Source organism: Cryptomeria japonica, chromosome 10 (genome assembly GCF_030272615.1).
Source record: "Cryptomeria japonica chromosome 10, Sugi_1.0, whole genome shotgun sequence".
Classification (NCBI taxonomy): Eukaryota; Viridiplantae; Streptophyta; class Pinopsida; order Cupressales; family Cupressaceae; genus Cryptomeria; species Cryptomeria japonica.
This window is the reverse complement of record NC_081414.1, coordinates 622008136-622023125: the sequence shown is the minus strand read 5'-3', so window position 1 is coordinate 622023125 and position 14990 is coordinate 622008136. Positions and strand designations below refer to the sequence as shown.

At 32.4% G+C, this 14990-nt stretch overlaps 1 protein-coding gene across 1 annotated transcript; it reads left to right on the top strand.

The window, feature by feature from the left end:
* The first annotated feature begins 12445 nt into the window (after positions 1-12445).
* On the top strand, positions 12446-14532 carry LOC131859104 (uncharacterized). The gene is made up of 3 exons (XM_059212637.1): positions 12446-12583; positions 14027-14080; positions 14347-14532. The coding sequence occupies exons 1-3, from the start codon at positions 12446-12448 to the stop codon at positions 14530-14532; spliced, it is 378 nt and encodes a 125-aa protein (XP_059068620.1).
* The last annotated feature ends 458 nt before the right edge of the window (positions 14533-14990 follow it).

Sequence of the window (14990 nt, the reverse complement as noted above, 5' to 3'; positions counted from 1 at the left end):
CTTTGATTAATTAATTCAAATTAATTAATCCTCCCCCCCCATTTTAAATCCATTCTTCTCATCCTCTAATTAATTAACATAAATCAATTTATGAGTTGTTGAGAATTAAATAGTCTTTTCCTATTATTTGAATTTTTAAATTCAAATTACCCACATGTCTCCTAACTTCTAACCACATAACCTAACCATCCCTCTAACCTAACCCATTCCACCTAACCTTGGGTTTAACTAACCCTATCCTATCTTGCACATTCTAACCTCCTTATCCTAACCTCGTATGGTGTGGATATTTTCTTCTTGAGACACATGGCACTTTGACCACATGTCTCCTCTCTTGGACACTTGCCCTTTTATGAGCAAAGCTCCTTGACACTTGTCATCATAGAGATGACAAGTGTCCCTTCCTCCAACCTCTTCTCCAACCTCCTCCAATTTCACCCTTGACATCTTCAGATTTAATCTTGACCGTTGATTCCTGCCACCTCACCCCTGGCCTTGGAAATCCTATAAATATCCCCCATTTTAGAGCACAAAGCATCCCATCTCATTATATATTTAGGAATTGTTACTATAGGCATATCATTTGAGAATTATTGTTATAGGCAATTGCATTAGCTTAATTTGATCATTTTCTTGCATAATTGTTGAATCATGTAGCTTAATCAATCTCTTTTCTAGCTTAATTGCATCATCATCATAGCTTAATCATGCATATCATTAGCTTAATTAGTCTCTTGGATCAATTTAGCATAATCAATATCATTTTTGCATATCATCATCATTTTAAATCTTCCGTCTAGGTGTAGTCAAGTCACTGGGATTTCTTATCCAAATCTGAGAGAAAATCCATACTCTCATCTCTTAAGAGGTGATAGGTTGCTTTGTCATGGTTCATCTTTATTTTCTTATTATTTGCTAACCATGCTTGTAATGATCTATTGAGTGTTGTGTTGCAGGTGCAGGTATCACACATCACAGGCACGACAAGAATAGGTTTATCCAACTCTTTAAACAAAGACCAATGAATTATCTACACAAAGTTCATACCGACTCAATAACAATATGCACCTAAAAAGATATTATATCTAAGGGATGGGTTCATTTAAATTTTCAATACTGCATTTGCATATTTCTTTACTGCATTGCATCACATGTCTTTATTTGAGAGTGTGTCATAGTTGCTTGCATATCACCATGGCACAACATATAGCCACATATCATTATTTCTTTCTCATATAGTTGCATCAATAAAATAAGACGATTGTCTAATCCATTCACCTATCTACACTGAAAGGAGAGAAGGTTGCTTCATTTCCTAGATGCTTTTTCATGAAGTTTTTAGGAGGTCTTTGGTCACTCATCTTGAATGTCATCTTGTGATTGAGATTTATCCATGGTTGTGTAGAGGATTTACTATCGAGTCTTGTTACCCAAAATCTATCAATTGATATATATCACAAATTAATCAATAGATATAAGTAATTATAGATACCTAGTTGGTCATGTGGCTAGTGAAAAATTTAAAATTCTACTTCAATGCCGCTATAATTTTCATACCCAAGTAGGTTTTATTACTTACAAGTCAAGGCAAGAAAATAAAAGAAAAAAGCTATGACAAAATCAATATCAAAATATCATGGCAAAAAGAGAAAAGATATATAACTAAAATATCATGCATACAAGTGCAATAAAAGATTGACTATGGGACCATATGAGTAACTCCATCAAGGCTATGGATGCCTGCTAACAATGGAGCAATATTCGAGAGATTACGGTGTATAACCTTGTCGGAGCCCTAAAATCTTGTTGGTAGTGAGGCTCTATCTAGGTTTCTTTTGAAGTCAGAATAACTCACGTAGCTAGTCACATAGGACACCAAGGGTATGTAATAGTTATAAGGGAGGGGGGATAAACTCAAATGCACACACATGAGAAAAAGAAGATCAAAGTTTCAAGAATTGATGGAAAAGTTTTCCGCACCTCCATTCATAAATCTTTGTTACATAATGTGTTAAGCTGGATGGTCTAAGGTCTTTTGAGAATAGATTGAACTCCTATCTTTGAAACATTTCACACCTTTAATCCAATTAGTGCATTTCAGAATGAAAGACACACACAATCATCCTTGTTTGAATAAAAATTGCATCTTCATCATACATCTTGCATTAGCATAACTCATGTCAAAAATTCATTATCTTCATATGCATCGCCTAGATCATCATGTCATAATAGGTCTGCATACTGGGGGCATAACTGAAAAAAAATCCTAAAAAATAGATAAAGTCTTGGAAAAATCCTAAAAATCAAATAATGTCATGAAAAAATCCTAAAAATTAGATACAGTCCTAAAAATAAAAAAAATAAAAAAAAACAAAAATCAACCAAAAATATTCAAACACGGTCCTAAAAAATACCAAAAACATTGAAAAACATCAAAATCAAACAAAAACATCAAAAAATTCAAAATCAAACAAAAACATCGAAAAATTAAAAATACCAAAATCCAAAAATATTGGAAAATCTCTTTGAAAAAGAACTAAAAATAAGAAAAACAATAAAAAATCCAAAAAAAAAATCGTCAAATCACAATTCACAATAATTATCCTTTGCAAACGACAAGCATTTCAAGTGACACAAAACACAAAACAAATCAAAACATTGAGCTTAAAAAATCATGCATCAACAGAGAAACTACCAAGCTAGTCTACAACCTAACCGATCAATGCCTATCAGTTGTCAACATCCTTATCAAACAATGTAGCTTTATGGATATATCGTTTCTAAAACAGGCACTTATAAGATATCATGTCCTAATGGATACATTTTTCCTACAATGGGATCCTATCAAACAATCATCCTAGCAACACTTATCCTCGGTAAGAAGATCAATATGGCTGTTGGCTTGTATGGTCAAGTTTGTCTTATCTTTCATTGATTTATAATTTATTGATTTATGTTAGATCATGTTACTATGCTACTCAAGGATGTCCACAAGTGACTAGAGGAGTTGTGATGGGCATGATTTTTTTATTTTGTTTGATGTTTGTGGTGTGAACCAATGAAGTTTTGGGGCAATAGTTCCAGTGGGTGTCTATGATTGGTATATTCATTCAACAAGTATTCTATGGAAAAAATGAAGTCGGGGATATCTATGCTTGCAACTACTGCACATAACTCAACCCCTAGCACTATTTCCAGAATGGAGGGTTCATTCCTTATTTGCTACATGTTTGATCTTTGCAATGAGATATATTTACATTTTGATTCCTTATACCCTGATGTATGCAACTTCATTGTTACATAATAAGGCTCAATGATGATAATATGTTGCAATATGAGTAAAGGCAAAGAAGAGTATTCATCACCATCATTCACTATCATCATCAATCATATCATTTCATTTTATCATCTCATCATGTTGAAAGATCATTTTCTCATCTAACATATTCTACTCTCAATGAGTTCATTTCAATTTCTACTCACATCTTTCTAATTCCATCTCAAATAATTTCCTCATATCAACTATTCTATCTATCAGTCAATTATTCCTCACCTTCATCATATTTCATTATTCATCCAATTTTGATCTATCAAATATCTTATACTAGATTTATCCTTCCTAAAACCAAACACGGTCATCTATCATTTGTCTTATACATGATGTATCCTTCCTGAAACCAGACGTTTTGATAATTTTTGTCTTATACAAGATGTGTCCTTTCCTGAAACTAGACTTTATCTTTATCAGATCAATCCAATCAATCCTATCAATCCTATTAATCAAATCAATCCTATCAATCCCATCAATCCTATCAATCCTATCAATCTTATCCAATCAATCTTCAAAGCATTATAACCATTTCTTCTATCCAATCAAACTCATTTGCATCATCAAGTCAACCATTCTTCCATCTTTCATCTAACATTCTTCTTTCGAGAGATCATTCATGCCTTCAATGCACAAACAATCTCTCGAGGGGGCATCCTACCTCCATTATCAGAGTATACCGGGGCATAATTTTTTTATTTTCTTTGAAACAACATCGTTTTGACATTGTCTCAAAGAGGGGCAAATGTAGACACATAAAAATGTCTCACTGATCATTGCTAATTATTCATCTTACTAATTAAATAATTCATTAATTATTTAATTAAGCTAATTAATTCTTCTCAACTACCCTAATCATCACTATTCAGTTTTCTTACTAATTATCCAATTTCTATCGTTTCTCCATTAGTTCATCATTTAACCCTTTCTCAAATATTAATTATTTAATTAATTATGATTAATTCCCTTAATTAAATAATCTTTATTATTTAATTAATTTCATTTAAATTAATTAATTAAATAATTAATTCTTCCAATTCCCCAAATTCGAATTTCAACTAATTTCATCTAATTCCAATTCCCCAAATTTGAATTTAACTAAATTTTGAATTTCATCATATTTGAGTTAATCTCATGTGCATTTCAGCACTCGAAAATCAAAATCAAAATGAAATTGAATTTCATCTCAAATCCTATAGCACATGTTGAAAATCATAACTAGTTGATTGAATCAATTAACTAATCAGTTAACTCAGTTAACTCATCAATCACCCCTTTTCACTCCAAATCACCTTTTTTGACTAATCAATCAATCCACTCATCTCTCCAATCATTCAGTCATCTGATCAATCAATCTAGTCAACTAGCTAATCTATTCAGTCATCTATCTAATCTATTTAGTTAACAAATGAATCAATATAAGTTAACAAAATAATCAACTCTATTAACTGATCAATCTAAATTAGTTCACTCCCAATTAGAACTTGAGTTCAAAATCCATCCCCATCTCTCATGAAAATATATATAAACAACATCAATTTCTCAATTCAAGCTAGGTCACACTCTTCAAAACAATTGCCATCTTTATGCAGGAGATCCCAGTGCAATACCTAAGAGCCACCTACACTAGCAATTTGGAGAAGAACAATGAAAGCACAAATCTGGAACAAAGAGTTTGAATTTGTTTGATTCTTTCAATTCTAGCATTTATTCTATTGCCTTGTTTCATTTTAGCTAGATTAGGTAAGGATCTATGATCATCCTTATTCTCTAATTATCTTAATCTACATGATTTCAAGCATGAAAACATAGCTCATCTTTTTATAAAAGGAACCCAAATATACAACTAATGCCAATGCATCCTGAGGTCTGCAATACCTATGAATCTTCTTTAATTATTTCATGAATCTGAGGTTGAACTCAAGGACCAATTCGTCATCTCTAATATGAATGTCTATGAAATATTCAAGCACTGAGGATACATAAATTTTTTCACCAAATTTCTCATTAAAGGTTAATTGAAACTCCTTCCAAGAGTTAATTGAACCTCGTAACACATTTGAAAACCATTCTTTAGCCTCATCTTTCAAGATTCAAATGGAATTTATCAATAAGCCCAACCTCTAAGAAATAATCAGGGACTAAATTATCATACAAGAGGAGGTCAAGATAAGTTGAAGTAATATCCTTAATTTTACATCCTAGAATGCTCAAAATTATCCTTTGTGTGGACTTTGAAGTGTTCAGAAAAAATATAGAGATTTTAGGATAGCTTATCTTCTGACTTGAAGTTGCTTCATGATGAGACCAAATTATGTCACTTGTCTTGCCTTTGAATTGTCCCTTTTTGTTTTCTATTCCTATGTTTCTTTTACCATTCTTGTCATTGTAAGGAAGAGGAAGAAATTATATAAATATGAAAGGAAACTTAAAAACTGAACTCATATAAAAATCCTTGGTTATTTGCTGATTAAAATCGCTTGAATGTCATCATAGGTGGACAATAGGATGGACACATGTGAACAAGGTCTGCTCGTGGTGAACTAGTACTAGTCGGTGGAGGGCTAAATTAGGAAGGAGATCAAGACTATTAGTTTTTAATCATCATATAATAAAGTGGTCGCAATCTTAAAATAGGATATATCGCTAGTTTGTTTAAGTTTGTTTCACTTGCTATTGAGACTGTTTCAATTGTGTGATCTGCAACCTCAAATGATTGAACACATGGTTTATTTTGTTTTATGTATTTTGGTTGTAAACCCATAATAAGTGTAGAAAGAAACACTATATAAATGAATGTATGTATCAGCCTAAGGTACCCCATAATATATGCAAGATACTGGTGTGTGATCAATCATTTCTCTATGCATTGTGTTATGTGTAATTTTAAATTAGCGAAAGTTAGAATTAGTGTATCACCTAGTGATTGAGGAGAAAGGGCCCGCTGCTCGTATTATCAGGTGATTCTTTGTTGGTGTAGTGTGGTGAGTTCTATGTTTATTTTATTAATTTTGTATTTGTAAATATATTTGTTATATTGATATCTCATTCATTAGCATGCTATATTAATTTTAGTATTGTGTGGGTAGCTTTGAAATTGGAAGAAGTTTATTTTATGGTTTGTATTTAATTTATATCTCAACCTAAAATCCATACACACTCTGGTTTCTGATTACAAATTAAAAGAAGAACATTTTGGATTATAAGATGGAACTGTGTCTCAAACTAATCATCTGGAAAATGCACAATCTTTGTATTATGATTTCTCCACACTATGATAATAATTAAAGTAACAGTGACTTTGGAACTTTTAATCTTTTTTACACTTTGTTTACTTCTTGTCACAACAGTGATAGGAAGTAGAACCTTTTACTCAGTCTTTCAGATTGAAAGAGTGTGAAATGGTAACCAGTCCGAGAAGTGTCATTTAATTAAGGATTAGGAATTGCAATTATTGTGGATTAGTTTAAGAAGTGTGGTTTCATTAATTGCAGAGTATTTTATTTATTTGTAGGAACATGTAGATTACACAAAGTGTGTTAATGATAAGATCTCATTCATTCACCAAGTGTGTTTTAAATTGAGCTTTAAAGTAGAGATGTGTTTTAATTAAAGGTGTTCATTAATAATCAAGTGTGTTCATTTCTCTTAGGTGCATTCATCCCCACTTAGTTCACAATCTTCGTCCCTTAGGTAAATAACCACAATATCCTTCACAAGTGTACGGATCCCAGATTGACACAATTAGGAAGAAAATGAAGGAATCAACATTCAAGTAAAATATAAGATAGAAATCACTCATATTTAAGCCCCCAGTTTTTCCCAACATTTTTGGCAAGAAGTTTATTTTATGGTTTGTATTTAATTCAGATCTCAGCCTAAAATCCATATACACTCTAGTTTCTGATTACAAATTAAAAGAAGAACATTTTGTCTTATAAGATCGAATTGTGTCTCAAACTAATTATCTAGAAAATGCACAGTCTCTATATTATGATTGCTCCACACTGTGATACTAATTAAAGCAACTACGACTTTGGAACTTGTCATGCCCAAAATTTAGGGCAAGAACGGGATACATTTTTTTAAAAATCACAACTTAAACCTTAAATTGACAAATAAGAAATGCTATAACATGTTTTGTCTTAACTATGCTTAGAGTTAACTTTATCTACTAGCTCAAGTATTCAAAAATAATTTAAATAATAGCGGAGTTCTAATTGAATAGTTTTATGAGCATCTTTAATTTACTTAACAATAATTAAATAGTAAATTAAACTAAGTCAACTAAAGAGTCGATCATAATTGCAAATGCATATCTTCCTATAGAGTTTAATCACATGCATCTACGTCTAGGAGAGTTAAAAATTAAACCCTTTTGCCCATTAATTTACATTTAGAATTTAAATTCCCTAGTTGTTTAATTTCAAACATCTAAATTTATTTAATTAAAATTTAATAATAATTCCACATATTTCAATTTATAAATATCTCAACCCATTTAGGTTCACAACTAAATATTAACTACATTTAAATTTAATTCATAACTTCTCAATATTATTAAGTTTTAAAAAAATAAATATTAACCTCGTTAATATTTAATTTATGACAACTCAATATTTTTAAATTTAAACAAAAAAAATAAATATTAACCTCATTAATATTTATTTCATAAACATCTCCACCTATATATATATATATATATAATACATATATACATATATATTATAATTACTAATATGATAATATAATAATATGATATCTATATATATATATAATAATACTAATATAATATATATACATATATATATATAATAATATATATTATATTCCCTAGGGTATTGCCCATGCAAACCCTAACCCTTTATTTATTTATTATAAAATAAGGCTCTCCTTATTTTATTTTATTTTCATCAACACATTTTTACCCTAGCCCTACCCAAGCTAGGGTTTTTTTTTTTTTTTTTTCCTTGCTTTGATTCAGGACTGCACAGTGGTCGGCCCATGACCTACTGTGCATTGCACACCTCCCCCCTGCACAGTGGTCGGCCCATTATATATATATATATTAATTGCATATTGGATCAAGGTTTTTTCTTTTTTTTTGTAAGTATATAGTGATACTACTATTTTGAAACATTTTTCAAGAGATAAGTTATAGTCATCATATTTAAATCAAAGTATATATATATTTTTTATTTCTTAAATGCCAAGCAGCTAAAAAAAAAATCAGATAGTTTTCTTAATCCTTAGATTTATTTCCTGCAATTAAATGATTGATAGCATTCCTTAAAAAGTTAAACAACAACTATATAAACAGGATATTCTCTAAATTTAATAGACTATTTAACTCTAGGTTTTATTTTCTGCAAATTAATAGAATAACAGATTTTTCAATAAATCTAAACAACAACTATATAAATGACAGAGTCTAATAAGATGTATTCAGTAACTACATCATCCTAGATTATTTGAATTAAACTTAGAGACATGCATGAGGAAATAAACTAAACACTTAATTTTCAAGTGACATGCATGCAATCATTAAACTTTTAAGAACAATACAAACGTAATACTCCACATAAATATTTCATTTTTTTTTTTGCAACCAAATAATACTTAATAAAACAACGTATTTCGTTAAGGTATATTTAAAACATAATATAGTCAACTCTTATAGAGGACCTCTCATTTCTTTTAAATGAGGACCTTAAAATTAATAGTAACATTTCTTTTCGAAAATAAATATAGCATAGCTTCCCTTTACATTATTGCAACTTTAAAAAAAAACATAATTTTCCATCTCCAAATCTCTTTTTTTTCTGTGACAAATAAAACCAGCAACTTCTACGTGTCCTTTTCCTTTCTTCCAATAACCTGCAAATAATTCATAGGCTATGACCATGGAGTGCTCACCTCCCAACCTAGGCTAACCAGTAGCCACCCCCGAGCTTGGAGAACCAAGCCCTAGACAGGTAACACACATGCAAATAGAAAGGACAAGGAAAAAACACAATCTCAAACACAATCCCAACCCAGGCTACACTGCACCACACATTGTGATGTCTTTTCAAGGGTGGTAGTGGACCAAGTACCTTGAGGAGACTGCAAGTATGGTAAAACATATAGCCACCTCATGGAAAACCAAATACATCAAGTATAAAAACCCCATATTCTTTGTGATCACTCTCATAACAAGAGCCTCTCACTTCTACCACCCACAAGACCATCCTCTCTCCCAAGAGTAGGAGGTCTTGATTACTCCCAAAACACATACATTGCATAAGCACCAAACACCAAATAAATTTCTAAGAAATACATGCAAGAAAACTAGTCTTTTACACAAGCATTTCTTTCAAAACAACATGCAATAAGAAAACATTACAAGAAAGATAGAACCAACCTTAAACTACCCAAAGGTATGCTAGTTTTGTTGAGGATGAACAACCCAATTCCACAAGTCTTTTCTTTCTACCCTTAGCCAAATTCTCAATCCCAAATCTATCTTTTTTCTTTTCAAAAATTCTTTGTCTCCAAAAATGGAGAGTGGGTGATTACCCACTAATTTTTTAATTCTTGCTTAAGAAGCCCTTTGTGAGAGTTCTCACAAGTTTCTAAAAACTGAAAAAGGAAGGTAAGGTAAAATGGGAAAGGGGAACTCTCATTCAAAAAGGAAGGTTTACAACTTAGTTCAAGCCTTCTAATTTCAATTTTCGCACAACTTAGAAAAGTCACTTTTTAGGTTGTCTAAAAGGTCACATGGGAGTAGAAACTTGCCTAAAATTACTCCTAACCCTTAGGTATACCTTATGGGCTTTAGAAAACCCTATTAAACTACCCCTAGGTGTCCATTTAACCCTTTTTTAACCCCTCTGAAGTTTATTTTCGGGTCAAACCTATGTTGACCATCCCAAAGATTCTTTACCCAAGGCATTTATGGAATCACATTACATTAATTGAAAAAGCTATAGTTAAACAATTCCCTCCAAGAGACAAATTTAAAAACTCAACATAAATCCACACGTGTCAAGTGACACAAAGAAAATACTTTTACAAAATTATACATGAAATCGTGTCTCTTGTTGGATTTAAATAAATCAATTAAATAACGTTTAACACACATGCATCATTTACTATTACGAATAAAAGACGACACAAATAGGGTGTTGTCTCTCCAAATAGATAAACCCTGGTTTTACGAACATACATAGGTCTAGGTTTGGTTCTCCATAATATTTCCATGGTCACATGGATAACTTCCCGCTTATCTCAATTACACATTAGTAACTTCAAATAACCTCATATAATATAAAACACAAGAATAATAGTACACATCAAACACTTGCATACAATTTACATTTGAACAATTTAATACATCTTATATCCAAGTAATTTCACATAAGCAATTATCCCAATTCTCATAATTTTGATCCACACATAAAACATACATCCTATTTCTATCATCATAGTAAAGTCCTGCAAATCCAATAACGACATATATCACCGCAAATTCATCCTATTCAAAAATCATGTAGAGTTCTATATCATAAAGCATATAAATGAAGCATCAACATATAGAAATGTTATCCAAATCATGGAATCATATAAGTTCTAAATCCATAATGCATAAAAATAAAGCATCCATAATAGTCTCAACATAAAAACCACTGAAATGCCAAACTGAGTCGGGGTGGGGCCTCACAAAACTTTTACTATTTTTTACACTATGTTTACTTCTTGTCACAACAGTGACAAGAAGCAGAACCTTTTACTCTGCCTTTCAAATTGAAAGACTGTGAAGTGGTAATTGTATACACCTAAAAATGGTCTGAAGATAGTTAATTAAATACGCAGTTATTTGATTAATTCCCCTTCCCAATTAATTGAATTCACAAGAAATTTAATTAATTTCTCTATTCATCTACTAGTAAATAAATCTAAATGATTTATTTATATAGTTCATCTCATATCCCCCTTTGATTAATTAATTCTAAACTAATTAATGTCTCCCCATATTAATCAATTCTTCTAATCCCTAATTAAGATTAACAAACTCAAGTTTGTTGAGATTAATTACCATTTTCCAATTATTTGAATTTCTAAATTCAAATGAGCACATGGCTCCGAACTTTAACCACCTAACCTAACCATCTCCTAACTTAACCCATTCAATCTAATCTTGGGTCTAACTAATCCTATCCTATCTTGCACATCCTAACCTCCTTATCCTAACCTCCCATGGTGTGGATATTCTCTCCTTGAGACACATGGCACTTTTGCCACATGTCTCCTCCCTTGGACACTTGCCCTCTCATGAGCAAGGCTCCTTGACACTTGTCACCACAGAGATGACAAGTGTCCCTTACTCCAACCTCTTCTCCAACTTCCTCAATCCTGGCCCTTGATATCTTCAGATCAAATCTGGATCGTCGATTCCTGCCACCTCAGCTTTGGCCTTGGAATTCCTATAAATATCCCCCATTTTGGAGCAATAAGGATCTGATCTCATATCAATTTAGGCATCATTACTATAGGCAATTTGTATTTCAATTATCTAGCATTTAGCTTTTGGATTAATCATAGCATGTTAATCTAGGTTCTCAAATCATGCATTTCATATCATCTCCATAGTTAATCATGATCAAATAGCTACTCAACTCTTGAGTTGTCACTTTGGAGGTCATTGCTCCGCTGAGAGCCCATCAATCCAACACTTTCAAGGTGCTCAAGAATAGAGAAAAATGAGACATTTCAAGGAAGGCTTATGGTTTGCATATTTGATTTAGTTTTCAATCAAGCTTTTCAATTATGTTTTTATTGTCTCATTATATGTGTATGCCTCTTATACTAACAACATTTTTAGCATCACATTAATTGGTGCCCACCGTGGGGCCTAGCCCCTTTGATCTTTAACAAGTTTGCTTGCAGAAAATTTCATTGATAGGTTGATTAGCTCTTTTGGAGTGCAGATTAGCTCTCTTGGGCTCCCGAATCGCGTTCTTGGCCTCTTTTGTGGCATTTCGACACCTCAAATGACATTTATGGGAGATTCCTCAACTCTATTTTTATGTTTTTCTATACTTAAGCACTTTCAGTCTGTACTTTAGTGTTTTTGGTATGTATGGTGGCATTTTTGGTACATTTGGCAGCATTTTCAGTCTATTTGATAGTGTTTTTGGTTTGCAGAATAATGTTTCTGGTGTGCAGAATAGCGTTTTTGGTTTGCAGAACAACATTTCCAGTGTCCAGAGCAGCGTTCTTGGCACATATGATGGCGTTTTTAGTTTTTTATTAATTTTGCAAATATTGTTTGTTGCATTCCTCATTTCTGCTTCTGGACTGTCATTTTCCCAAACCTAATTTGTAGATTGTTGGTTTTGCAGGTACTTATTTCACTGTGAAAGATCGGAGTTATAAACTATTTCGCCGCTTGAGAATATAATATAAACTACTAACTTTGTTTTTAGTCACGGGATTTTGCACTTATATTTGTTAAATTAGGCACATAGACTAATTACAATGGAAATGAACAAACATGTCTTATGTGTCTTGATGATAGGTGAGTATGCTCTCACCTTTTTTTAGGTGATCAGAAAGCTAGACTCATCCTTTGATTTCAATAGTGCATATCTTTAGTAGGCCTGTCACAGTGGGAAAAAGTATTCACCCTGTGAGAATGACCCAAGTGAGTATAGCTAGACCTGAGCATTCCAACTCACTATAATAAATAGGTCTCTGATGATTAAAGTCTCAGAGGATGGGATTATTTGAGTTTTCTCTTTGAGATCTCTCATATCAGGAATTTTGTAGGGCCTCGTGGGCTCAATCACATTTACATGACTATAGCTTATTTCGGTACCTTGTCGGGCTATAAGCCTCAATCATGCTTGCATGACTTCAAGGGGTAATTTCAAATGGAATTCCTGACTAAGAACTATAAAAATAGAAGCTACCCGATTCACCTCCAAAAGGGTGATAATCTTTGTGCAAGAGAGATAGTAACTCTCCCAAGATAATCTTTGTGCCATATCATGCCCCCATTAGCGTTTGGAGTCGGATAATATAGTGTTGAGAATCCATTGCGTGATGCTCAATGGTCGTATTCTGATTAGCTATTGGGTGTGTACCTAAGTCAGCAAGCAAAGGTTTTCATTCTCAGCCAATCTCCTTAGGATAGACTGATTGATGTGTTTTTAATTGTTAAAAACCTTTGGGACAAAAATACAATCTGAATTCTGTGTTTGTAAGTCAAGTCAAGATATCATCCATTGAAATACAACAAACATTGAAAAATCAAACTTCAAACTGTCAAATTCACAAATTTCACAGCAGGTTAGCTCTTTCAGTCAAAACAGTTGCACCTACGGTCTAAACAGTCGCATTCACAGTCCAAACCTTAGCTCTTTTGGTCCAAACATTAGCTTTATTAGTCCAAATAGTCCCATTCATAGTCCAAACATCAGCTTTATCAGTCCAAATAGTTGCATTCACAGTCCAAACATCAGCTTTATCAGTCCAAATAGTCGCATTCACAGTCCAAACATTATCTCTTTCAGTCCAAACAGTCGCACCTTCGGTCCAAATAGTCGCATTTTCAATCCAAAATGTCATCTCTCTTGGTGTTAATGTCAAATTTCTCATATTTCAACATTAACTCTCAAAGGTTGAGCATATTAGAGTTTTTGGTTTGTCTGTCAGAGTTTCTGGTCTAAACAGCAGAGTTCTTGGTCTGTTCCTCAGCGTTTCTGGTCGGTATAGCAGAGTTCCTAGTCTAAACAATATCTCTTTTAATCTAAAGGTCAGCTCCCTTAGTCTAATCAACAAATCTTGTAAGTTCCACGTCAAATAACTCATGTTGCGGCATTAGATCTCCCAGTTGGTACTTATTAGGTCTAAGCATCCATTTTCTATGTTTGAAATTCACAGAGTTGGGTCAAAATTATAATCTCCTAAGTTCAAACACTTAATTTGCTAAACCTACATATAATTATTTGAACTTTAGAGTCACTGTATTGCAGAACAACATTTCTGGTCTGTTTAACAACGTTTCTGGTCTATATGTCAGCGTTTCTAGTGAGTATAGTAGCGTTTCTGGTAAGTTTGTCAAAGTTTCTAGTCTAAACAATAGCGTTTTTGGTCCAAACAGCAACATTTCTAGTTTGTTTATTAGTGTTTTTGGTAAGTCTGTCAGCGTTCCTGGTTAGTATAGCAGAGTTCAAGGTCATTTTAGCAACATTTTTGGTAAAATGCATCAAAATCAAAAAACAAAAACAACCCATTTCTCAAACAGTCAAACATAGAGAGTAGGTCATCTTGTTGGGTCATTCAATCAGGTTATCTTCTATCAAAAATAGATTCAAGAACAAGACACACAAAAGTCTCAAGTATTCACCTCAAACAAGTTAAAGATCAAACACCTTAAAGTGCAACATCACATTGTCTTTGATAAACTGATCGTTCAAACATAGTTTCTCATCAGGATCTATCATCCTTTGATAATGAAACTACAACGCTTGATCATAATAACCTCGTTCTTTATCATAGGATATATCGTTCCTATTTGAACTTGGTCATATCAAAAATCACAAAATTTGCACTCCAAAACTAAGATTGAAAAACTTGCAAACAAGCAAATATTTGAAAAAAAATAAAAATCATTTCC